At 37.3% G+C, this 27,443-nt stretch overlaps 2 protein-coding genes across 2 annotated transcripts; one reads left to right on the top strand and one right to left on the bottom strand.

Annotated features, from left to right (window-relative positions):
* Positions 1-6,022: 6,022 nt before the first annotated feature.
* On the top strand, positions 6,023-12,285 carry LOC137926158 (hemolin-like). The gene is made up of 4 exons (XM_068769713.1): positions 6,023-6,168; positions 6,872-7,474; positions 10,684-10,886; positions 11,905-12,285. Exons 1-4 carry the CDS (start codon positions 6,029-6,031, stop codon positions 12,198-12,200), a joined length of 1,242 nt encoding a protein of 413 aa, XP_068625814.1. The 5' UTR covers positions 6,023-6,028; the 3' UTR covers positions 12,201-12,285.
* A 2,584-nt stretch (positions 12,286-14,869) lies between these two features.
* On the bottom strand, positions 14,870-23,943 carry LOC137926442 (uncharacterized). The gene is made up of 5 exons (XM_068770041.1): positions 23,886-23,943; positions 22,315-22,593; positions 21,967-22,058; positions 21,443-21,683; positions 14,870-16,794 (listed from the first exon to the last, which is right to left on the bottom strand). The coding sequence occupies exons 1-5, from the start codon at positions 23,941-23,943 to the stop codon at positions 14,930-14,932; spliced, it is 2,535 nt and encodes an 844-aa protein (XP_068626142.1). The 3' UTR covers positions 14,870-14,929.
* Between the last annotated feature and the right edge of the window lie 3,500 nt (positions 23,944-27,443).

Genomic DNA, 27,443 nt, shown 5'->3' with positions numbered 1-27,443 from the left:
TTCTCAGGATACAATATTATATAATTCATTTTGTGAATTAATTACACATAATTACCACTGCTCACAAACAAGTTTTCAGATGAAGGGCAACAGTGTCCCCTGCGTACCATAATACCATATTACTATCGCCAACCCGCCTGACAACTGTGGCGATATCTTTGAGGAGGACCTATGCCTTGCAGTTGGGTATCTTTGAGCTGATACGACGAGAAATAAACATCACTTATTAATATAATTGAAAATAAATCAATTAATAAACAATTTACTATGAACAACTTGCTTTTTATTTAGTTTTGATATTCGCTTGGGTCAGGCTAAAAACTGTTCATATGTTATATACTTTCGCGTTATAATGTAATGAGAAAAAAAAAATATAGACATTTTTACATAATTATTTTGATTGTTCCAATAAATGACAATCAATATTTTTGTTACAGTGTTTTTAAAATTAAAATTCTTCCTTCAATTAGTTTCATTATATAGCATGATTAGTTTTTCAACCAACATATCTATGTGTAACCCATTAGTCAGAAAAAGTCTAGATGCCATTACCCATATTTTCAATCACACAGTATAATGTCATTTATTTGAAATTTGTTATATTAGTTTGTTTTTTTAATTAGAATACAACAAGCCTTTATCTTGCAGTGTAGTCTACAGAGACATATAGCAAACAATAATTATTTCTGAATCAAATTATTTTTGAAAGGATGTTCTATACATTAATTGACCACAAATTATATATATATTCATACTTTTAAAGATTTTTTATGGCCCCGGCTATTGGAGGCCTTTCGTACCCTTTAGTTGGGATCAGGGTCTTTGTTTACAAATAAGTTTTTCAGATTTTTCATCTTTATTCTTCACTCACTGTCATACTTCTCAATTTATTTTATTCTTGCCTTATTTCCATCACAATATCTTTCATTTTGTTCTTTCATTCCTTCTTGCTTTCATCGCCTTCCTTCCATCATCTTATTACTCTTAGGTGGCTAGGTACATTTTTTTATTGTTTCCATATTGTTTTTTTTTTATCAGTTTTCTTTGGGTTGTGCTTTCTTAATACATAGTATCTTTCCTATTATTAATTGACTAGTTATTTTATGTGCAGTTTATTAGGTACCTACTTACTATACTGTTTTGTTTCTATTAACAGTGTTACTTTTAAAGATTTCACAGGAAAGTTCGATCACCCTGTGTATTCCACCGGTTGGGTGAGAGTCGAGATTCATATAATTATACACCCTAGACATATTTATGTAATTCAGGTTGTATTACATGATATATCACTGGTAAATATTTTTTTAGTATGTGGCTACGGAACATGTAACTACTTACAATACTTCTCGACTATGCTTATTAACCTTGTATTTATCATGTGGGGGAATAACCGCTTACTTAGAAAATTTCTCTGTCACATGCAAGTTTAGATACAGCTTGATGATTTGTTATTCACGACTACATTTTTAGGAGGCCATTTCTAGATACATGTTTTTCGGTGTGGGGCCTTTTAAGTTTTTTTTTAATTGTAGTTCGAATTTTAAAATTACAATATTTACTAAATTTGATACTAATTAAATTATATTTGAATTTAGAATTGTACCGAAAAAAAGTTAAACTATAAGTACATTAACTTAAGATACAATAATAAATGTACACTCTATTACTCCCTCCCCCCCCTCCAACACGGTAGGGGTATTTTCCATACAGAAAAACCTTGGTTAGAAACGAACGTTCCGGACTTCGTCAAGACTGAAGACCATCATCTAATCCACTGGACTATGATTTATCATCAGTTTTAGAGAATATGGCTTGCTATACGATTGGCAGTGAAGAATTTTCCAATAGAAAGAGTGCCCGCTGCTATTGGTAACTGACCACAAAGTTAAAAGGACTGTATTGCAGCCAATGGAGATCACTTCGAATAAACTGTATATTTTTAATGGTTTTATATTAATGTATTAAACCATCACACTACAATAGTAATAAATGTTACGTATAATAAATGATTGCTTTTTTTTCTTATTAACAATATTTATGTTAAGACTAAATAGCAATAGCAGATTTTATACTAGTCTTGAATCTCTCAATGTTTACGTCATGCAAAGGCGTAAAATATTCACGCTGGCTTATTATTCCACCGACTTTTATGTGAGGAAAATCCATAACAAAAGAATCAATGATCGCTTTTGGTTTACCATCTAACGATGAAAAGCAGTCTTAAAGTTCGTGCTATTTCTGCATTCAAACAAATTATAATGTAATATATATTTGTATAATAGACCTAGTTTTCGAAGTGGTCTAAAGGTCTACGGGAGACAGGACAGGATCTACGCAAGGGTCGCGGTGCGGGAAACAAAAGACGCCCCCCCAAAAAAATCAAGGGGGGCCCCCAAAAAGAAGGTCACACACGAAGTGACGCACCGAATAGCAGCTACCAGGAGGTAGAAGATAGAAGACGACACACCGACGCCGACACCAACACCAACAACGGAGAACAGCAGCGAAGACACCAGCAACACATCAAGTCCCACACAGCGCACCAACGCGCCGGGAGGCGAATATAGTATAGCTTTAGGTAATGTTGTTAGCTTGCCCTGAATCCGACGAAGTTGTAACAGCCCCACAAGGCTAACAACAGATTCAACAACCAGAATACAGAAATGTGCGGGAAAACCCTAGTTGATCCTACGACATAGATAAAACCGCTGGAAGTATGATAGAAATTGTAAACAAAACACTCTAGCGATACAAATTAGAATTAGTAAAAAAAATAGTGAAGGAGTAGTCATATCTCTCTATAATAGCAAGTTTTATATAACATGTATATGTATGTGTTATTTATGTATATACACCTATTTAAGTATACGTTTATAAGTAATTATATAAAACATATAGTCACTGCACGGCATAGGCCTGTTCCAAACAGCTCCTTGTAAATTTTCAAGAGCTTTTCGTCAAATCGGAAGGTGGTAATGGAGCTAGATCTCAGACGAGGATTTTTAAGGATCCGATTGTTGGTGAATCATCCATGGGGGTATACCATAACCGCCAGGACAGGTGGGTTTTTATGCCCCCCCCCCCACTTTTTTGTGTACCTCTCGTTCCACCCTGCCGTGTGTGGGGCAGAGAGGTTACTGTTCTGGTAAATTAAAATATTTTTTTTAATTTGATTCTTTTATTTCACTTTCTCCTTCACAATCTCTATCTTCTTCCTTCCTTCATCTTCGTTTCTAAACCACAGTCTGTTACATTATCATAGTTGAGACTCAATTTTTCGATTTAATTTAAATTTTTAAATTTTTTTGTTGTTTTTATTTCTAGCTTTATTTTTATACGCTATTTGACTGCCATATTTCCTTTTAGTTTTATATAATATACCTTTTAATTTTTTTTATAAGATATAGAATAGATTATTGCATTATTATTATTATTATTGACCATAAATCATTAAATATTTTCAGTGAGATAGTTATAAGGTAGCAATTGTAACTAATTTTATTTGTCTATACTTCTAGTTTGTACTTTCTTACTACTTTTTGTTACTGTTTATCTCCAATAAAGTAAATAAATAAATAAATCTGTCTTTTTATTAATATATTTTTTAAAACATTTTTCAATGTATTGAACAGTGGTAGCTCAGCGGTAGTGCACTGAGACCAGCGAACGTAGGTCACGGGTTTGATTCTCGTAACACAGTCTAATATTATTCACACTTTGTGCATCGATTACATTGGATTGACACTGCTCACTAACAAGTTTCTAGATGATGGGCAGCAGCATCATCTGCGTACCATAATACCACACTGCGATCCCCAACCTGTCTGCCAAGCGTAGCGATTATTGTATGTCCTCCTTAGATATTTTAGGAGAAGATCTATTCCTTGCAAAGAACGTCTATGGGCTGGAACATCAACAATTTATTACATGAGCACTATAATGTTCAAAATGTTGAATCCAAAGGTTATGTTCTGAATGTTCGCATATATAACAAAGTTCCACAAGATATTTTAGACCTTCTTTTACTACAGTTTTAAATCTATAGCTAAAATTATATTATTAGAAATATACTTTAATAATGTTCAAGAGTTTTTAGTTGATCGAAATGTGTGAATTTTGTTTGTTGATTTATTTACATTCTTATATAGTGTATACATCAAAACATTTTTTAATTTTCATTTAAAAAAAACAACTGTTGAGTTTCTAGACGGTTTTTTGGTAGATCAGCATTCCGAGTCTGTGGTAGCTTTTAATATTTAAATAATTCGATAATCGATTCAAAAATACGTGTAAATGCCTACCTGAATAAAAATATTTTGAATAAGACTAAAACCTCCTTCTAGAAGGTACGGGTAGAAATCTACTCAGGGTTTGTGAGATATGGCTGTTTCATATATATGATACACACGTCTACAGTTTCTGGAACTCTATCATGAGACTTTATAGATAGCCACAATCACGTACCATAAGGATAAATACTCTCTAGTATCATTATAATTCTATAAAAATCTAGAAATGCGTACCGAAAATAATTGGTGTTTTGACTTTGTCATATATTTGTATTCTGTATACATCGCATCAAATTATTAACGCCATTAATCGACAATACCTTGTGAGGATAATATTAAATGTGTAAAGGTCGTATGTTCACGCCGAGGGACTTTACATCGAAACCAAAGACGTCCCGCTGATGACTCGGCCGCCATTATATAAACTGCTGTTCCCATCCAACGTTGCATCAGTGCATTTCCCGCCAACGCGAGAGACGCGAGGTACGTTCAGAAACAGATCGTTTTTAAACGCTATGTATTATTGCTTTATATTAATATTATTAAATTATTTTTATTTATGTAATATACGTTGCACCGAAACATATATTTTTTTTTCTATTTTAATAAAATCTAATAGATAATTTATAACATAAATTAATTTAAATAATCTGTGAAATTATATTTTATCTTAATAGAATCCTATTTGTAATTTTTATGTCAATCTATTCCATTTTCAAATTAAAATAATTATTATTTGATCTATTCGTATTTATAATTATAATCTTTTGTATATTTTAAATTATATTTTTCAATGTCAATAGAATATTTTTTTATTATATTTATAATAAATTATTTAACCACATATAAAATAGAAAACGATGTATTAATATTTTAAATTAAATTTCCATGCTTTTATATTATTATTTGAATATAAAATTACATTTTAAATATTTTTATGAACATTTTCTGTTATTTAAAAATGTATTCAATTTTATTTTACGTATCAATGTTTATCTGCAGAACATTCAAAATGGGTTTCGTAAGCAGCGTTGCTGCTCTAGCAGCTTTGACAGCTATGGGTAAGTTTTTTTTTATATATAATTCATGACAGACACATATCGCACTTATTTTATTTACTTTTAATTATTTTTCTTTAAAATTTATTCGACATGAATGGATGTCAGAAATATAAGTTTATATATTATCTATGCATTATATACTTTGAGTTTACTTAGAATCAACTGGATTAGTTCAGTTAAAACGAGCAAACAGTATGATTTATCATAGGTGTAAAAGTTTTAAAAGTGTGAATATATAGCTGATTTTATATAAAATAATGTTTGGTACATCCCATAACAAAGTTGAATGAAAATGATTTCAGATATAATACATAAAGTAACACAGAAATAAAAAGTGTTTTTAGAATCGTTTTATTACATTATAAAATGATTTATATTTTACTACCTATACCTGTAAACATTGTTAACAAGCAAAAGTTATTAACCAGTGGCATATTAATATAAAAAAAATTATTAACGTAACATATTTTAGAGGGATAATTTTATACAAGCGATTATTACATTCACGTCTTTGACACCTTTGACAAATTACTCTGTAAATAAATATTCACGTTTATCTCCGCTGTACATTTACAAATTCGCTTTTAATGGCCAACCCTACATGGCCTGTATTTCGTATAAGCGAGAAATGTACTTAAATTTTTGTTTAACTCTTTTTAATTAAATTTTATTTGTTCGATGGATTCAGGAGCGTGTCTACCAGCTGAACAAGCACCGACCCTCGCCGAGTCGCCAACGTCCGCCCTCTTCGCGGTACTGGATCCTCCTCAACCTTTCACCCTTCCATGCAGTACCAACGCTCCCTCCCAAAAAGTGACGTGAGTACTACTGTAATAATAAACATGTTATATTCATGTATGTACAAACATCTTCACTATAAATTAAATGTCAGTGATCAATAGGTTCGGTGATTATGTATATATATATTTCTGTCAGCGAATTTTCTATGTAATATTATGTGTATTTATTTATAAATCAATAATAAGACTATAGATAAATACAAATTTCAATTCAGTTTATCTGCGTTTGTTATTTTATAAACATAATTTTTTTTTAATTTTGTATACTATTGTTAGCGTTATTTCATAAATTTAATAAAAACGTTCATAATAATATTAATTTGCAGGAGATTTACACGAATATATAAAATCACAATATTAATATATTTTTTAAAATCATTGTATTCGTATAACGGTTTTATAAATTATTTTAATACAAAAATAAATTTTAAAATCAACAGCAACGCAAATGTTAAATACAGAATTTTGTATTTCAAACGCTTGTGTCAGCGCTACTTTGTTATGTATGTAACGTATCACTTTATAAGTTATATTATATCATTTGCAATATAAATTAACGTTTGTATTTATACGAAAATATTTAATTTAATAAGTTAAGTTTAATCAATGAAACCGTTCAAAAATCGAGTTACAGTATAAACGATTTTAAAATCGTGATGAAGTTTGAAAATGAATTGCATTGCATATAGAGCGAGAGAGCCTTATATTTATTCTTTTACAGGTACACGTGGCAAAAGGACGGTAAGCCGTTCGATTGGAGCGGCCACGGTAACGTGGTCAAACGCGAAGGTGAAGGTAGCCTTGTCTTCCTAACCCCGAAAGCCAGCGACGTTGGTCACTACCAGTGCTTTGCCATCTCCGACTACGGAGTTGCCAGCACCGGTCTCATCGAAGTCAAGAAAGCCTATATCAACATTCCCAAAGTAACAGTCCAGAGGCACAAGCCGATCGAAGGACAACCCTTCAAATTGGAATGCCCAATACCAGACTCCTACCCTCAGCCCAAGATCGAGTGGAGACTCCAGTTCGAGAGCGACCCCAGCGTGTCAAATGAAGTAGCAAACTCCCGCTACACAGTTGCCCCCGACGGCACTCTCTATTTCTCCAGCATCGACAAGTCAGACACCTTCGATAACTTCAAATACGTGTGCCAAGCTTCGTCACCAGCCACAACCAAGCCAGTGGTACTCGCAGAACATTACCTCGAGGGTGTGGAACCTAATAAGGGTCATGACTACAGCGAAGTTGTAGAGCAGTATGCCAGTCCCAACTTGACTGTGAAAGTGGGTGAAGTCACTGTTCTCTACTGCATCTTTGGAGGAATGTGAGTATATATTTTTTTTATTTTTTAGCAACAAATTTCTGTCAAAACCTCGTGGCTTACACTTCTAAAGCTGTAGACCAGGGGTGTCGAACTCAAACTGTCCAGCTGACCTGGGCCAATAAAAATAAACAATGCTTAACCTTAGCCAGGCCCCCAAAAAGGTCAATGTTCATAGAAGCATATATTTCTACTTTATCAAGTTAAATTATTACTTACGTTGTGATACTTGACGCCTATTCTCTAATATCTCTCACATTTCAATAGAAATTTTATTGCCTAAGATACTTTTAAAAAAAATATCATCTCAGTCGGCAATCGACCTGCGGGCCGCGAGTTTGACACCTCTGCTAGAGATAATTTACTGTACTAATGACAAGGTGTTAGTATAATTAAAGAATAAGTGAGGGTTATACCACAACTTAAAAATCGATTTTATTAATTTTACCGTTGTTAATGTCATTAACAATTCCAAAAAAAAAACTTTACCACAGATAAATAATTGAAATTTCTTTAATATATAACATTTCCATATGTCCCTTATAAACTATAGAAAAAAATAATAATAATTTCCCTTTAAACACATCGAAACAAATAGTACATAATATTATTTACATAATACATCGTTGCAAATATGCGTTAAAATATATTACAACAGATTAAATTTATCGCATTGATGGGTGACATTCTGTGTTCTACATGACCGCGAAATAAAACAATATTATTATTTATTAATACGATACAAGAATAATGTAAATTGGAAATAATTGAAAGGCATAGAACTTCTCATCTTACGCTGGCCGCATTCTCCAACTTCCCACGATCTTGGCTACGTCATCGGTCCACGAAATTGGCTTGCCCACGCATCATCTACTGGTTCATTGTTCCCAACTTCAGACGAGCGATTCTTTGAACTAAATGTAACTTTGGTTCCTCTATGAATCTCCTAATTTCTGTTTCGATCTCGAAGCGAATCTCCGAACATAGCCCTCATATATCAGTCTATAGACATCTTCTACGCTTAGGTCTCCCTCAAAGAGCGTCACGTATGGCTGTATCCAGTGATTTGAAAGCCTTCCCGTATACTCCTGGTCATCACTCGAGAATCTTTCGATTGTAATAGCAATCTCTCCACTGTATGTGTACACTATCCCTTAATATGAGCAGTTCTTTGAGCTACTTTGGTTCTTTGCCTGATCTTCTGATATGAGACTCTATATCTCTCTATGTATCAGTTACAGCCTTTCTTCTTACGACAGAATAACACTCATTGTTTTTATACCTGTATCACATTTATGTTGCGAAACTAAGCAATAATATTCGAAAAAGAATCCGCCCATAGGGCGCTTGCGTTTGATAACTGCCACCACCGCGCTGGCTGGCCGTTTCTGTCATATCTTTGTTGCACCATGATGGTCCAAGACGATGCTCTTAGCTGTCTCAGGGAACGCCGCGGCGCCCGTGTGCATTCCAAACCCTGCACTATAGGTTAAGTCGCCCATGCTTCAGTCACTTCTGCCAACACTCTTCGAAGTGGCAGTAATATTGGATATTTAATAGCACCTTAGGCGCTCTTGAGTAGGAATGCTAAACGATACAATCTTTCAATTGTAATAGCAATGTCACCACTGTATCTGTCCACTATCTTTTAAGATGGGCGGTTCTTCGAGCTGCCTTGATTCTTCTCCGTATCTTCTCGTATGAGACTCTATATCTCTTCTACTGACAATCTCCGAAGTGGCAGTAATGTTGGACATTTAAAAGCACCTTGGCCGTTCTTGAATAGGAATGCTAAACGGTACAATCTTTCGATTGATATAGCAATGTCACCACTATATATGTCCACTATCCTTTAAGATGAGCGGTTCTTAGAGCTACGTCAGTTACCTAGATTCTTCTCCGTATTTTCTCCTATGAGACTCGATCTTACAGCGAAGCTCTACAATGCTATATGTAACCTTGAGTCGTGTCATAATTAAATGTAAATAAAAACAAGTTAACATAAATTCAAATGAAGCGGTTCTGTTTTGTTTGTCGCCATAAACAATAAAATGGCGATAAGCGACGACCTTGACTATCTTTACGCGATCGAAATAATAAAATCGATTTTCCTTAAGTAACTATTAAATATATGTTAATATGTTTTTAATATGTAAATTTAATGGAAACTCAAGTAATTGTTATACATTTATCTTTTGTTTATATATCATGAATCACAGATCAATTACGAGAGCTATTTTTATTCACGGAGTATCTCTGTCATCATTATGGTTGAAGAATTAGTACAAACTAGTAGCAGGCTACATCCAGTCAGTGGGACAAGCTTTGCAAGTTTCGATGTACGTCAATACTAAAACATCGAAGAGAATATTTCATGTTATATAGATACAGATAAAATACGTTTTTTCAACATAGGAACCCTAATCTATTTTATTTTTGACTCCACTCTGCTTCGCATGGTGTTATACAGTTGTGGAGAAGCAGGAAGAAACTCCACAACTACACGTATTTTAATAAAGTTTAACTGTGCAGATTTATTCATATACACTTTTTCAGATATAGCCTATATGAAAATAATCAGGCGACATCACTGTTAAGGATTCTTATCATTTAAATTTTCATTTATTGTATATATATATATATATATCTAATTTGCAGTCTAATGTTTGGTACAGTCAATTTTTCAAGATGCTTTTAAATACTCTAAGAGCTTTCCTAATCTTTTAGAATTTTAAATATTGCAAATGTACAAAATGTTATCATAACCCACAATAAACATATTGTGGAAACTCAGTGTAGAATATTGATCTCTTTTAACCGATTTTAAAGATAAATTTGTTAAGAATATTTGCAGCCATATGCCATAAATAGCTCATCTGGCTCTCTTTTGCAATATATACGCGTTTAGTAGATGGAGGTGAGTTATCGATCAACCACGAGTGACTTCCTCCTTGACAGCGAGGATAATGATGGCCTGTGGTGATCGAAGTTGTATATATAGTTACAAAGACTATTTATAATACAGACCTGATGCAATAGCAGCAGCTACAACTGATGGCTTCCAAATTCAAATCAGCATTCGAATTTAAATTCGAAAATGTTTGATAAGTTTAAAAAAAAAGAGTTATATTACCGTTGTAGCCAGTAACACGTTAATGTTAATTGCATGTAAATTGCACCGCAAGTTAACTTATGATTTTTTTATTCAACAGCCCTCTTGGACACCCGGACTGGTTCCATGACGGCCAGGACGTGAACAACTCCCCGAAAGACCGCGTCACACGTTACAACAAGAGCAAAGGAAAGCGTCTCCTCATCAGGGAGACCTGGCTCACCGATCAGGGAATTTACACTTGCAACGTTGACAACGAGATGGGGAAACCCAAACACCACTCCATGTTCCTGACTGTTGTCAGTAAGTATACACTTTGAAAGGGACAGCTGATGGTTGTTATAAAGATGCGTTTACACTGAACTACTTTTTTTAAAAGGTGTGATCATCATTCCATCACAGCGTCCACTTAACTGCTTGCATCCAGGGTTTTCCGACTACCTTGACAAGGTTTACCTTTTGAGTACCTCTGGGCTTGCAAATTCGTATTCTGCACTTCAGAACCTTGACGCCACATCGATTACCCGATCTCCGATGTGATCTGTCAACTGCCTCATCAATTTGCTAATCTGCTATGCTATATCGATTATTTTCGTTTGCCTATATATCTCATCTTTTATAAGATCACGTAGAATAACTCCGAGCTGGTGAATGAGGCTTAGAGTGAGGTACTACTAGTAATTAGTAATCTCCAACGTGCGAATAGAATAGATGGATGTAAACGCATTCTTACCTCGCTGTAAATAACCAATTAGATAAATGATACATTTTCCAATGTTAACTCTTTCCGACGAATATAATATGGCTAGAGCCAATTATTCTCAGTGGACTTTGTGTAAAATATTTATTGCTTACATATTTTCATTTAAAATATTTTTAAAAGGTAATAAAAGTCGAATAGTTTCTGAAGCGATAAGAGAGACATAAACATGTTTTTTTCGGACTGTAAGACGCAATGAAAGATAGTATAACACAATTTTATTACCTAACTGAGTAAACTGGCTTCTTTGGCATTTTTAAAGATATATTGTACATTATAATACACCTTATTACCTATACTAATACCTAATTTAAGATAGAACCTACGTCTTACGAACAGAGCTGTTGTAAATTTATCGCAAAATAAAGTTATTTATTTATATATTAAAGGTTTAACATTTCAATCTTGTTCATATCTAATAGATTCAGGCGTTTGCGGGAAGTCCATCGTAAGTAAGAAAAGGACTGATATATAGCGGAAGTAGATTTATATTAGTCCTTCTCTTACTTAATCTTGTTCATGTTTAGTCACAGAGAATAATTAATGTTATAATTTCAACAGGCGCTCCAGTATTTGATAAGAAGCCACCGACTCAGTTATCTGTGAAGGAGGGAGAGGAGGTTAAGATCCCTTGCTCGGTCCTCGCTGTACCTTCAGCGAGCGCGTCCTGGAGTCACAACGGCACTCCCATCTCCAAGAACGAGGGCCTGGTTATAGAACAGTCCAGTAACGCTAACCGCACGGTGTCTGATATCAAGATCACCAGCGCGAAGAAGTCTGATAGTGGTTACTATGGATGCACCGTCATCAACCCTCACGGATATGCATATGCCGAAACCCTCGTGACTGTTGCATGAACATACTGTTGATTTAATCGTAACTATGTAATCTATTTTTAAATCATTTATATATATTTAAAATTAATAAAAATATTTTTTTTTATACTTACTGTTTTATTATATTTCATCACCATCATCATGATACTATAAGCCTCCCTGATGACCTTCAAACTTAGTTATACCACGTATGTACGCGATGAGACGAGAGAACGCCGCGGCGCCACCTGAGACGGCGGCGCCCGTGTGCATTGCACACCCTGAACTTTAAGTTAAGCCGCCCTTGCTTCAGTAACTTCTGCCGACACTCTCCGAAGTGGCAGTAATGTTGGACATTTAATATCACCTTGGGCGCTCCTGCGTAGGAATGCTAAACGGCACAAAATTTCGATTGTAATAAGCAATGTCACCACTGTATGTGTCCACTATCTTTTAAGATGGGAGGTTCTTCGAGCTGCCTTGATTCTTCTCCGTATCTTCTCGTATGAGACTCTATATCTCTTCCACTGACACTCTCCGAAGTGGCAGTAATGTCGGACATTTATTAGCACCTTGGGCGCTCTTGAGTAGGAATGCTAAACGGGGTTCGTTTTTTTTTTTGCTTTTATAGCTTTGCTATTGGGGGCATCGCGCTCTCTTCAAACAGGGCAATACAATCTCATTTATAATTTATAAAATCCTAAATTAATACTTATTTAATTTCACAATTAAACAATTTTTGCTTATTTACATTAGTTTCTATTTTGTTTATTTTCGTTTTATTTATTTCACATTAATGTTTTGCTTTTTCTTCTATTCCGCTTAACGGGTTTCCAGTTACAGTCGAAGTTGTTACCTCGGAAGCTCTTGCTATAGATCATTTCATGGAGCGATCTAAGCTCGGCCAAGACCGTTTATATGGACGCTAGCGGTGTAAGCCAGGCCTCCCAAAGGATACTTCGAACTTTGCTATTAGAGGCTTAAACAGCGCCATCTACACACTGTCCACTAAAACTAAAAGAAACTGCAAATTTCATCAAACACCTAACTGCATTAGTGGTTAGACCTACTTTCTTCTTCGAACGCATAGATAGACACATCACTCAGGATCCACTGTTAACAATTGTAGAACGTAGTTCACTGGGGCAACTTTTACTAATTTGAACACAATATGCAGTTACTACCGGAGCATCTGTTCCTTTTTGATAGCGAGGCAAATGATTGCTGTTTGTGATTAAAGTTGCATATGTTATATATTTACAGAGACTGTTTCAATTATTTTATTAAATGGTCCAATAGCGGAACCTCTCGTACAACACCTGTCTTGGGGTCTTAAGTAAAGTTTTTTTACTAAATAATTTAAACACTTTTTTTTTCTTATTATTTCATCACTCTTTTTTTGTCAGTCTCAATATCTCTCACACGTAACTCTTTTTTCCTTTATCTTATCTTTCATGCATCACCTTTTTTCTCATCATTTCCTCATGGACTGCTTTTTTATATTTTTTATTTTGCTATATTTTTTATCTGTATTGTAATAATTTTGCTTATAGTTTTTATTTTCTTTTATTTTTGTATCAAACATTTTGATCATTTATTTTGTAACGCAACTATTTTTCTTTACTGTTCCAAAGATTATTTAGTTTTATTTTTTATTACCTTAGCTATAAGCTGTCTGCAATATTTTAGGAAGGTTTGGCGATTGTTTACAATTCAGAATAGAATGCAATGGTCTCGGCTACGTAACTGATGGCCTCTAATTCAAATGTTTGAATTCTTTGAAGCAAAAGTCACTAGTGTGTATAATTTCCAGGTAGATGTGTGGTACCACCAGAGCATGTATCTGTTTTAACTCCATGACGGGGAAGATGTTGGAATGATCGAGGTTGCGATATTTACATTTACGGCTCTTAACCCTTAATAACCTAGAGTTTCAATTTTGATACCAATCTTTTAAACCGAATGTTCACATTACTATTAGTTTTTTTTCATAGGTTGGCTTTTTTTTTAAAAAAATCTATTTTTCCCTTCATCTAGACCCTCAAGCAAACACAGTAATATTTAAAAAAAAATCACTTTCGTAAATCAGGCTACTAAGGGTTAAGAAACGGCAGCCGCTATATAACAATTGAAATTCGAACGCACATGAATATTTTCACTAAAAAGTAATATGTCCGTGGTAGCCAGGAATATGGAGCATGAACGTTACGTTTTTTTTTTAGAATATAATTAAAAGTTATGGGACGCGTGGTATTATCGACAATGTGGCTGCCAGATGTGGGCATAAAAGCGATCACATTATCTGTGGGACAGAATTGGGCGTAACTAGTTGAAGAGGTCAGATCTTTACTTGCTCTGGACAGCGAGTTAGATTTTATCAACATATCTAAGTTTATTTCATTGTTGTCTTGGATAAACATTTGTATAAATTCAACTATGAAAAGTCTGCAAATTTACTAGCTACCTATTTTAGGAATTTGGAATCTGTTTTCACTTAATATATTCAATGATTGCGGCAAATTAAAACCAAATTGATTCTTCAACATTAATTCTTTAGTTTCATCTTGTAGTTTCGTTAATAATTCTGTAGCAGTCTAATGTTATAAATAGGTGTGAACGTTTTGCAAATCAAGAATTTGTATAGTAATGGAAAATGTGACAGTAAAAGTCTTTTCGAAATGGATCAAAAAGTCTTTATTTAACACGTCTATTATGGTTTGATTTCAGGCACAGGATATAAAGTTTTGTCGTCACAATGCTCATGTCATAGATCAAGGTTTAGGTTTCCGGTCAGCCGCATTGGGAGAACAAGGTAATTCTTTGCAAGGAGGGTCACTTTTTTTAGGTAGTTTGCAGCCTTCTTGCGGGCAGACTAGGCGCTTCTCCTTTTCCTTTTTGGGCATCGGCCAGGAAGGTATTGGCGACCACGGCTCAAAGCTCCTAGCGTGCATCTCTTCCACGCTCCTCTCCATTGCCTTCTGTTCTTCCTTCAACCCCGATGGGCTTCTGTGAAGTTTTGGTCCGTTTGTGGTTGCGAAATTTCTGAAGTCAGCGTCGTTTATCACCGCGTTTACATTCAGAAGTAATGGTTGTTCATATCCCTTTCTATTAACTTGGCTAAAACCACACAAAATTAAGGTTATGGTGTCTTTAAATTTGTTCCCAGAGTACATTCCACATTTTTTAGGTGGGCACGGGGGCGGGCACGGCGGAGGGCAAGGTGGAGGGCAGGGTGGAGGACAAGGAGGAGGCGGTTTGCAAGGATTGCAGGGATCCTTCTTGGGCGGTGGGCAAGGACATGGTTTTGGAGGGCATGGGTTCTTCTTAGGGCAAGGATCCTTCCTGACAGGGGGACAAGGGTTCGAGAGAACTTTCGTACGAGGACGGAGGTCCAACGGCGGAAGACACGTAGATTTACTCATGAACGCGTTGAGATCTACCTTCTTCTGTTTCTTTTGGAGCTCCTGTTCGATCTTGTTCCGCAGTCTTACCTTCTTCAGCACTTCGGACAGCGGAACGTTGTCATCGTTCACATTCTCCTTGATCATTGGGTCAATCGCAGTCAATAATTCATCAGGGTGCGTAAGGAAGTTTTGTATAGGGGGCGATGGAGGTAAAACTGCAGAAATATATTTTTTATTAAAGTAATCTGGGGTGGTTTGTACGAACTTCGCTCTGTATTCTTCGCGTTTTCTCAATTCGTCTTCTCTAGCTCTGGAAGACGTTCTGTAGGAGATGGCGGTCGATTCGTTCAATGCGCTGTCTCCTCTCGGGTTTTGTGGCGGTATGTCTACTTTACTTGAGATGGAGGTTTCAGCTGGCGGCAGAGACACCAGCGTCAGCTCGTACGCCAAGAACTGATTGCGTACATTTTCGTTGTCAAAATTTCTTGCAACCATTTCTCTGGTGGGTCTTTCGTCTGGAGCCGGAGTTTCTGTCTCGATTATCATCGGTTTGGTTTCTTCAGTGCGAAAGATTTTCGACAAAGTCTGGTCTTCTAAGTTCAACTCGTAATGCCTGAAGCAAGTCTGCGGCAGCATGGAGAACTTTTCATCAAAATATATATTTTCTGCAGCGTTGTCATAATATAATACTTTTTCCAATGTTTTACCATCCAGTTCCGTGGATACGGAAGCGACGTTGTCTTCGAGTATTTCGGTATTCTCGGCGTCCATGAATTGGAAGGTCTCCTGTACCCGCTCGATCACTTCCGGTTCCGGCTGCTTGGGATGTTGGGTCTCCAATACCTTGCTGTCTATTTCCTTCGGAGGCACGTTCATCAGCTTGCACGCGATGTCGTCGAAATTCGTCAGGTTGTTGACGTCGAAATTTCTCTGTAATCCATAGTCGAATGGCGACATGACTTTCTTTTGCCCCAGCAGCCTCGGCTGAACATTGAAACCTTTCTCTTTTGGCTCATCTTCGACCAGAGGTTGTTCTACGATTGCTTCAAGCTTCTGCTCCAGCCTCTCCTCGTCCCGTTTGCCGGTGTCCGCGCATAGTACTGGTCCATCGCTGGCACCAAACGTTCGTTCAATTATTTTTCTACATTTTTCACATTTGGCATCATCGACTTTGGAGTCTTTAGAGCCGCCTTTTTTCTTTCTTCCGAAGTATCGTAAGTTACTTAGAGGCACTGAAACCAAGAAATTTAAATGACCTTTAAAATTTTTCTTAATTATTTTGTGACTCCTAATTTATCTATCTTATCTTACCCACAAACATTTATTTTATATTCATACTAAACTACTTGCTAATTAGTTTGAAGTAATCCGTTCAATACTTATTTATTTAGATTCGCAAGTTTATATACAATTCCTTACACTAACCCTATTAACCCCTTCATCATCGTAATTATTAAAGCCATAGGAAGTCGACAGCTGGACATAGACCCCCCCCCCAAAGGTTTCTAATAAGACCAGCCGGAAGCTGACTGAACCCAGCATTTTCCGATGATCTTGGCCACCTATCCACTTGATAGGTGGACTTTCTACGCAACTCTTGCTTCAGCAGCTGCTCCAAAGGCAATCTGTTCTGTATATAATATTCTACATACTATCGCAAATGCTGATACAGAGAATCACTTATACAGCGTGTTCTATTTCAATTTGTTGTTTCTTTAATTACATTTTCAATTTTGCCTTAATCTTAATTTGCTTTGTGTTTCATATACCTTTTCAACTATGTACTAACTCAAACACCTTGTGTTAGTGAGTTAGTAAATAGTTTATTTATCTATTTACACTTTATTTTGCACCATACGTAATATCTAAAAAAAAGAAAATTCATGTAGAGGTACAATAGGCGGTCTTTTTGTATCTCTACCAAACAGCCTTTGGATGGAAATGAGAGACAAGTATAAGTCAGATTTATTTATATTTTTGTGGAGAAAAAATAAAAGAAGAGACCTCTAGCGTAAATAATATTTATGGGTAACATGATAAAATCATTCTTATATCTTGACTCATTTCACTAGGTGGACAGACAACCTTGTTGATTTCGTCCGAAAACATAAGATTCAGGTCGCTTCCCATTAGTATTATTGTACATCTATGGAAGAGGACTATAACCAGCTAGTGTACGTTCTTCGATTGTTAAAGTGTTGCAATGTACGAAATATAAAACTTATTTTGATAATCTTTGTCTACATGTCATAGTTTGAACGTGCAGATTCTTCGTCACCTTCCGCAGTCAGAGCGGGCTAGTTTTTCCAGCATGACTTCAATGTGTGAGGCTTCAGTTTTTCCAATAACTCTTTTATGTTTACGATGAATTTTGCTATGTCGTTTATCTTCCAAAATATACTTTTGTGGGAGTCGTAGATGCGCTAATGTGATGTCTGGATGAATAATTGGTGTAAGATTTTGTGGGCGAGCGGAGCCGACGGGCGAGCCTAGTGTGCCGACGTAGTGCAGTGGGCACGCGCACGCACCGGTGACGCGGGCGCAGACCTTTTGTTTCAAACAACAAAGGCGCAGCTTTGTTCTATTGCCCGCTGTCGCTCGGTCGCGGAGCTCAGTGCGCCCCAGGATCCCACGGCGAATGCACGTTCTTTTTACTCGCCCTCAAGTGTTAACAAATATTTGTTCGTGCGTTAAATAAATTGATAAAGTGTTACAAACATCTTTTAATTACACCCTAACACTTTACTGGTGACCCCGACGTGAACGCAACAAGCATTAAGATGGAATCAAGAAGCGGTAGTCGAGAGCGCAATGCAGACGGAGCGGTCAGCATTTTTAAAGTTGGTGTTAAAATACCGCCATTTTGGCCCGAAGAACCAACACTGTGGTTCGCACAAGTGGAAGGCCAATTCCAGGTTTCTGGAATCACATCTGATGCAACAAAATTTTACCATGTGATATCCCAACTGGAACAGCAATATGCCGCTGAGGTGAAAGACATTATAATAGCCCCGCCGCAAGAAAACAAATTCCTCAAGTTGAAAACGGAGCTGATTAAACGGCTGTCAGCCTCCCAGGAAAAGAAGTTAAAGCAGCTGCTTATGCATGAGGAATTAGGTGACCGGAAGCCCTCTCAATTTTTGAGGCACCTACAGACCCTGGCTGGCCCTGCTGTACCAGATTCGTTCCTGCGCACTTTATGGAGTAGTCGGTTGCCACACAACGTGCAAGCAATTATTGCATCACAGGCAGATACGCCATTGGAAACAGCGGCTGACCTGGCGGACCGGGTGTACGAGATTGTACCAGCACCCGCAGTTCATATCGTGGCGTCTACCGACAACAGCATATCAATGACGGATGTGATGTATCAGCTAGCAGAACTGTCAAAAGAAGTTGCATCACTACGAGGGCAAGTGACTAGATCACGTGAGTACGGCAGATCTAATTCGCGTGATAATGGACAACAAAATAGGCAACATAGCCGCAACTCGCGCTCGCGCTCACGCCCCAGACAACAGAACCCAGATTTTTGTTGGTACCACAATAGATTTGGTGAACGGGCTACTCGATGTACGACTCCGTGCAAATTCGTCGTGCAGGGAAACGCAAGTGGCAGCCGGAAATAGCGGCTAACGGCTGCCCGTACAAAACAGTCCGCTTATTTGTCACAGACCGGTCAACGAAAACGCCATATCTTGTAGACTCGGGATCAGAAGTGTGCGCGTTTCCACGGTCGCTATTGAATCAAGCACGTTCTAAAGCAAGCTATCAACTCTATGCCGCAAATGGGTTCTCAATAGCAACCTACGGCTGGATCCACTTGAAACTTGACCTTGGATTGCGGCGAGCGTACAGTTGGCGTTTTGTAATAGCGGACGTGTCAAGACCAATCATAGGCGCTGATTTCCTCAAATTTTATGGATTATTGGTTGATGTGAGAAATAATCGCTTAATTGACGGTCTGACTACACTTTCAACAAGCGGTGCACCTGTCAAGCAACAAGATGTCATCTCATCAATCAAAGCCGTTAGCGGAGACACCGTCTACCACCAACTTTTACGTGAGTACCCCGCTATCACATGTCCAGCTGGCACGCAGAGGGAGGTTAAACACGGTACGAAACACCACATTCGTACGACACCAGGTCCACCTGTGTCTAGCCGACCTAGAAGACTCCCACCGGATAGACTGATAATAGCCAAGAACGAATTCGATGAAATGTTGGCGAATGGTACCGCGCGCAGATCTGAAAGTGCATGGGCATCCCCACTTCACCTCGTACCGAAGAAGGACAATGGTTGGCGTCCATGCGGTGACTACAGGGCACTCAACGCACGTACGATTCCTGATAAATACCCGATACGCCACATTCAAGACTTTTCGCAACAGCTGGCAGGTACCACAATTTTTTCAAAAATCGACTTGGTCAAGGCTTACAATCAAATACCTATACACGCAGCAGATATACCGAAAGCTGCCATCACTACGCCTTTTGGGTTATACGAATTTCCGTACATGACTTTCGGCTTACGAAATGCGGCACAAACTTTTCAGAGGTTTGTGGATGAAATGCTCAAGGATCTTCCATTTTGCTACGGATTCTTAGATGACATTTTACTCGCCTCTAAAGACGAAGCCCTTCACCTGCAACACTTGCGACTATTATTCAAACGCTTGGCAGAATATGGTATGCTCATCAATACCAGTAAATGCGAGTTTGGGAAGACGCATATAACTTTTCTTGGACATGAAGTCAGTGCAACGGGCATCAAACCACTTCCTGATAAAGTGCAAGCTATCCAGGACTACCCAACTCCAACTACAGTGAAAGAAATGCGCAAATTTCTTGGCATGTACAACTTCTACCGCCGATTCATACCTAGAGCAGCAGAATTTCAAGCCCCTCTCAACATCGTGCTATCAGGACCTAAGACAAAAGGATCGCAGACCATTACGATGACCCCAGAGATGTTACAAGCCTTCAACACCTGCAAAACCAGTCTTTCAAACGCAGTTTTACTTGCTCACCCTACGCCGGACGCGCAGTTGGCTGTGTTCACAGACGCATCGGATACATCGATAGGAGCAGCACTTCAGCAAAAATTTGATGACAGTTGGCAACCACTCGCTTTCTTCTCACGACGCTTAACTTCAGCACAGAAAAAATATAGCCCCTATGATCGTGAGCTGTTAGCTATATAGGACGCCATCCGCCACTTTCGACATATGGTAGAAGCAAGACCATTCACGGTTTATACAGATCATAAACCGTTGACATTTGTCTTTTCCCATAACCGCGAAAAATGTTCTCCCAGACAGTTCCGATACCTTGACTACATATCCCAGTTTACAACGGATATCCGATATATTAAAGGAAGCCAGAATGTCGTAGCGGACGCGCTTTCACGCATGGAAGAAATTGGAACACAAACGCTGGATTATGAAGCACTCGCCAAAGCACAAGATACAGACCCAGAACTCAAAGAACTGATACAGAGAGGTTCCGCACTCAACTTAAAAAAGATTAAAGCTCCTGATTCCGAAACGTTTGTCTTCTGCGACGTTTCTACTCAAAACCAACGTCCATATGTAACACCTTCTTACCGAAAACTGGTCTTTGACGCTCTACATCGACTTAGCCATCCAGGCGCAAAAGCGACAGCAAAACTTGTCACTCAAAGATTTATATGGCCTGGAGCACAAAAAGATTGTCGGCAGTGGGCCAAAGAATGCACAGATTGCCAGAAAAGCAAGATATACCGGCATACCCAATCCCCTATTTCCGATTTCCCTCTTCCTTCTCAACGTTTTTCCGCCATCCACATGGATATTGTGGGCCCTTTACCAATTTCGTGCGGTTACAGGTACTGCCTTACGGTCATCGATCGCTACACTCGTTGGCCTGAGGCATATCCACTTCCAGACATCACGGCAGAGACATGCGCCCGCGCCTTCATCGCTGGCTGGGTGTCTCGCTTTGGTGTACCTCATCGCATCACTACTGACCGGGGTACACAGTTCCAGTGTGAGCTCTTCCGCAACCTGACGTCCATCTTGGGTACGCAGCATCGCCCTACTACAGCATATCATCCTGCGTGCAATGGCATGGTGGAACGCCTACACCGTCAATTGAAGGCTGCAATCATGTGCCATCAAAACACTGGATGGACCGAAGCGCTTCCGTTAGTACTCTTGGGGATCCGCACAGCCTGGCAAGAAGATATTAAAGCTTCAGCAGCTGAGCTCGTCTACGGCGAAACACTACGACTACCAGGAGAGTTCTTCGTACCTAACAAGGCTTCTCCTGACGTCACCGACTTCGTATCACGACTCCGTCTCCACATGGCTCGGCTGTCTCCTGAACCTGCAAGCAGACATGGAAAGAAAACATTTTACGTACCGAAAGATCTTGCCACAGCAGAGTTCGTCTTCCTTCGGCAAGATGCAGCCAAACGTTCACTGGAACCACCATATACAGGTCCCTATAAAGTTCTAGAAAGAGGAAGCAAAACCTTTAAGATAGTTGTTAACGACAGAGAGTCCACCGTTACCATAGATCGACTAAAACCAGCATATATGACCAGAGATGACAACACGACACCACAAACCAGAACCGAGCAGATTCCGACTTTAGCCAATTCCGTTCCTAAAAATATCAACCCCACTTTGACAGAAGAAACCGTTCCAGTAAGGAAAACCAAATCGGGACGTACTGTCCGCTTTCCAGACCACTATCGACCGCAGTAACCTTCGGTCTCAGCGGGGGAGTACTGTGGGAGTCGTAGATGCGCTAATGTGATGTCTGGATGAATAATTGGTGTAAGATTTTGTGGGCGAGCGGAGCCGACGGGCGAGCCTAGTGTGCCGACGTAGTGCAGTGGGCACGCGCACGCACCGGTGACGCGGGCGCAGACCTTTTGTTTCAAACAACAAAGGCGCAGCTTTGTTCTATTGCCCGCTGTCGCTCGGTCGCGGAGCTCAGTGCGCCCCAGGATCCCACGGCGAATGCACGTTCTTTTTACTCGCCCTCAAGTGTTAACAAATATTTGTTCGTGCGTTAAATAAATTGATCAAGTGTTACAAACATCTTTTAATTACACCCTAACACTTTACTTTATTCTCTGAACAATAAGGTTGCTTTTATTGTTTGTTTACATTCCCAAAAACACCAATCGCGGGGAAGGCGGCTTATGTTAAAGACATTTAACAATATACTTTAGGCTAAGTTAAAAGACTTATTTAATTTTTTTATTAGTCCGTGTACAAAGGACATTGGGTTAGATATCTATTGGAATCCTTTTATTATTATGTATGTACTTATTAGATCCGCCGATAAAGACATTAAGAGCCGCGAATATAGGAATAGGGTCGCATTTATTAAATCCGCGAATTAGGAGCTTTTTACTGTATTGACATATAAATTGACAAAAAAAAGCTTTTCACTCAATAAACGAATATTTAAATAATAAGATTCTTTGGCAGTGGTGTAGTCTGATTACTTTGATTTCATTTAGGCACATCTGATAAAATGTACATGTATATATCTGTGTTGAATTTTATCAAAATATGTGTTGTTGTGGAGTTTCTTCCAGTTTCTCCGCAAATATAAGACCTTGCGAAGCAGAGTAGAGTTAAAAATAAAACAGATTCAAAAAATAGATAATAAGTTGACGAATAATGACACTATCTTTTAAGTAATAAATTTAATTACTCTGAAATACGTTTACTTACTACTACGTTATACTTTTTTATGCCGCTGGGCCGTTGAAGTTATGGAAAGAACAACGAATCGGTATTCGCAGGGCTGATGATATTAATTTCTAATTAGATTAAATATCTAATATTTAATGGAATCAGGCGTTATTTTGCGGAAGTCCATCCTAAGTAAGAAAAGGACCAATTTAGCCACTTCCGCATATGCAGTGGTAGTCGTGCAACAAAGTGATAACACCGATTAGTGTAACATAACTCCTGAAGATACCCCGTGGAGGGGTGAAACACGTGTTGAGTGATTTTACGGTGGCAGTTGTGTAATTCGCATTGTTTGCATATGCATTTATCAGCGGGCTGGCGGGCGGTGCAATTTGTTGCACGACTACCACTGCATGTGCGGAAGTGGCTAAATATTGGTCCTTTTCTTACTGATGATATCATGTTCTATAAAGACACTGGATGCAGGAAGGTTTCTCCAGGTTTTATTGGAAATCTACAAGTAAAGCCTATGTCTATTAGTGAACGTTCCTACTGGTGAAACGATGATGAAAATGTATTTACTGTTTTATCATTAAATACAAAATAAAATCGCTATATATTACTCACATTTCTCTAGCGTGATGATCACACGCCCAACGTCTTTTTTCAATATCTGTAAACTCATAATTATCTATGCAACTTATATTCGAATTTGTCTGTTTACTTATACTTATGAATTTGTACTTTGTTTTTTTTTGTTGTAAATTTTTAAAATATAGGGCTACATGTTCACTTTTATATAAAAATCATGTCAAATTATGCTTTAAACATTTTGATATGTCAATTTTTCTTTTGTTCCTCTATCATCGTTGAGTTCGTTCTTTTTTATTTTTTTATACCTGATATTTTATGAATTGCCAGTAATGTTTTGAATACACAATTAAATGATTTATGGTTTTTAAAAAAATACTTACATATATATTGAGAATTAAAATAAATAAACTTCAAAATTTTCTTTCAGCTGTTCTATACGAATTGTTCATATATATTAAAGAAATTAATATTTATAAACCACCAAACACAGTCGACAGTCGTGCGGCATATCAAATGGCACGTCGTATTGTGTCGAAGTTAGTCAGTGTCTTATCCGTTGCATCGTTCTTGAAGGTTAGTCACACGTCAAAAAAGACAGTTCTTCAAAGGAAGTGGACTTCGCTTAAAACGTGCCCATCGATGTGCCCACGGGTTAATTTTTGTAAGATACGTAAATAGCATTTATTGTGATAGATAAAAATAATTAATATATTATTATTTTTTTAATTATTTGTATAAAAAGAATAAATACAAAACTTGTCAACGGTACATGGAAACAGGCACGTTTTGAACACGAGAGAGAAAGGTAAAATGGGCATAGGCCGGTTACATATTGAGAGATATAAATGATAGAAGCAGCTATAACCCAGCTGTAGAGGACTTAGACTTGCATTCGCAGGTCGCCAATTCGTTTCTCGAAATACAATGTTATTTAGTTCACACTTTGTGCAATGGTTATATAGGATTACCTCTGTTCACAAAAATGTTTCCAGATGATGAGCAGCAGCGACCTCTACGAATCATACCACACTGCGATCGCCAACTTTTACAAAATCTTTGAGAGAGGTTTACTCCTTGCAGTGGATTTCTATTTGCTGAAACTACTAACTACTAAATAATAGGTGAACTCAGTCCATCACCTAGAGACAATATGATAAGGAAAAGAGGCCGACTCTGCAGATGAAGGTCTGATGATTTGATGACATTGAAAGAGTTGCAAGAGCATCGTGAACATCTAGAGTTGAGAGTTTTCGCAGCTGTCTTCGGTGGTTGTGTTGTTGCGATATAACTTCATTAGAACTTCCAATATAGCAACAACAGGTTCTTTACATCTTCACCAAGCCACGGCCTAGTATACTACCATCACAAGATCATAATGAGATTCGAAAAGAACAATTTCACTAGCTATAATAAATCAAATTCAAAATGTTTTTATTCAAGGAGTCATTTACATGCGCTTTTGTAACGTGGATTATTTTAACATCATAAGTAGTAAGTTATCTCCAGCTCGGAACGCTGATCTGTTCATAAAAGCGGGTCAGAACCTCAACAGTTGCTATTTTAAACAAAATTAAACAATTTATCATGTGTACATTTTAATATCAATCATGTAAATAAGTCAAGTTAAGTTCCACGCATCGACCACCATCATAACTTAATAACATAATAAAACTCAATTACATACTAAAAATAAGAAATGGAAGTTCTAAGATATCTTGTGGAACTTTATAACAAGATTACACCCAGACGCATGAAGGATTTGCTAACTTTTTGTTGACACTCCAAAACATAATAATCCTTACACCATGGTTGCACAGACTTATTAAAACTAGGGGCCACTCGGGCAAATCATGAACTGATGGCGCGCCGGCCGACAGAAGTATAGGTAATTAAAGACAATAAAGAATTGATAATAATAAAGGAATAGAATTCAATATTTTTCGAATGTACGAGAGTATGTATTATTTTTGCTGTCGGCGGGCCACCAGTATTCATGCCTTACACACTCCTGCTTAGTGGCAAATATCCTTGACAATAGGTACACCCGCGTAACCGGGTATGTCAGAGTTTTTTTTATTTTATTGTTTATAGGCGAAGCGTGTGACCTTTGTATCGCCATATCTTAAGCGATGACGAGATACAATGGTATATGCTAGCCTAGAAGAAACCTATTCAGTCTTGTCTTGAAGACTCCTGAGTTATAATTGGCCGAAAACAACGACCCACGTAGTTTGCTCCATACCTTGACTTTTCGCACTATAAAACTATTAACAAAATTCTTAATGTGGGTGGAAGGAATTTTAACCGTGCAAGGGGTTGTTCGACTTCGAGTGCCGGTCTGGTGTGAAAATCAGGGAGGAATCAATAGCCTCCCTGATAAGAGAAGAAAAAACCAAAGAAGAGTTCCTCCTACTCTGTAGAAAAATAATAAGTATAGTAATAGATAGAAATAAAAGCTAATAAAAAACTAAACAACAAAAATCAAAATAATAAAAATGTTAAAGAGTAATGAGGGATGTATGAAAGTCGTTACAGAGCGCAAGGGAAAGACAGAAGAATTGTGGCAAGAATGAAAAGAACGAAAGATCATATGATGTATGAAAGACGATAATGAAAATAAAAAAAAAATATGTGAAAAAATTAAATAATGTTGAATAGTCCCTGTCCCACACAAAATAGGGGGTACAAATATAAAAAAACCGTGCAAGGGTGTCGTAAATCTATGCATCTTGTCATCCGATGGAAGAAAGGAGATGGGGATATATTTGGTGTAATTCTGGCGAACATTCTTCATAACACAGTATATAGAATACCGATAAAATGGCAACTGGTCGATATTCCAAGTTTGAAGCTCAACATTTTTACCAATCAACCTCATGGCTTTTGTCTTTGTGGAGTCCAGAGCTTCAAGTCTCCTACCAGCTAAAAGATGAATAAAACGAAGGACACACAATAGAGATCAAATGATTATATTGCCTGAAATACCCTTCCTACCATTTTTTAATATGACGCAGTCAACATCCACTGGTGGATGCTTTTACAATTCATCCTTTGCTATCAACAGTATCTTTTATGTCGGATATTTGAGAAGTCACAGTATTTTAGGTTAGTCTTTATCAGGAATATGATAGACTAAATAGCACAGAATTTGTTAGATTTTATTATAATGGAATTAGGTAATAAGTAAAGTTTGGTTTCTTGGCTCATTACTGCAAGAATTTTGTATTAAAAAACTGGGATTTCTCTCCTTCGTTCAGGGAAATATGATAGGGCGAGTGAAACCACAAAATTTATACATATATATGAAGGTAAGCCATTGAAATAATTCATTTTGTTAATTTATCTACCTTTTTTTGTTCATTATTGACTGACAGATATTCATTCCGGAGTGTCTAAAGAATGGCCAAAAGCCGATACGTATATAACTTATACCCTGCTAGCAGTAAATTCTTAATATTTCTTTTATTCCGACATTAACATTACGCCTCCATTTTTATTTAATAAAAATTTTAGGCAAATATGCATTCCATTATTGTATTTAATTATTTATTAAGGTCGTTAAAAAGATTAACTCAAAAATATATAATTAAT

The sequence above is a fragment of the Battus philenor genome, unplaced genomic scaffold (assembly GCF_028537555.1).
Source record: "Battus philenor isolate CCGP_79_NKW_IND1 unplaced genomic scaffold, ilBatPhil1.0.hap1 SCAF_29, whole genome shotgun sequence".
In the NCBI taxonomy this organism is placed as follows: domain Eukaryota; kingdom Metazoa; phylum Arthropoda; class Insecta; order Lepidoptera; family Papilionidae; genus Battus; species Battus philenor.
This window is presented reverse-complemented; position numbering and strand designations above follow the sequence as displayed.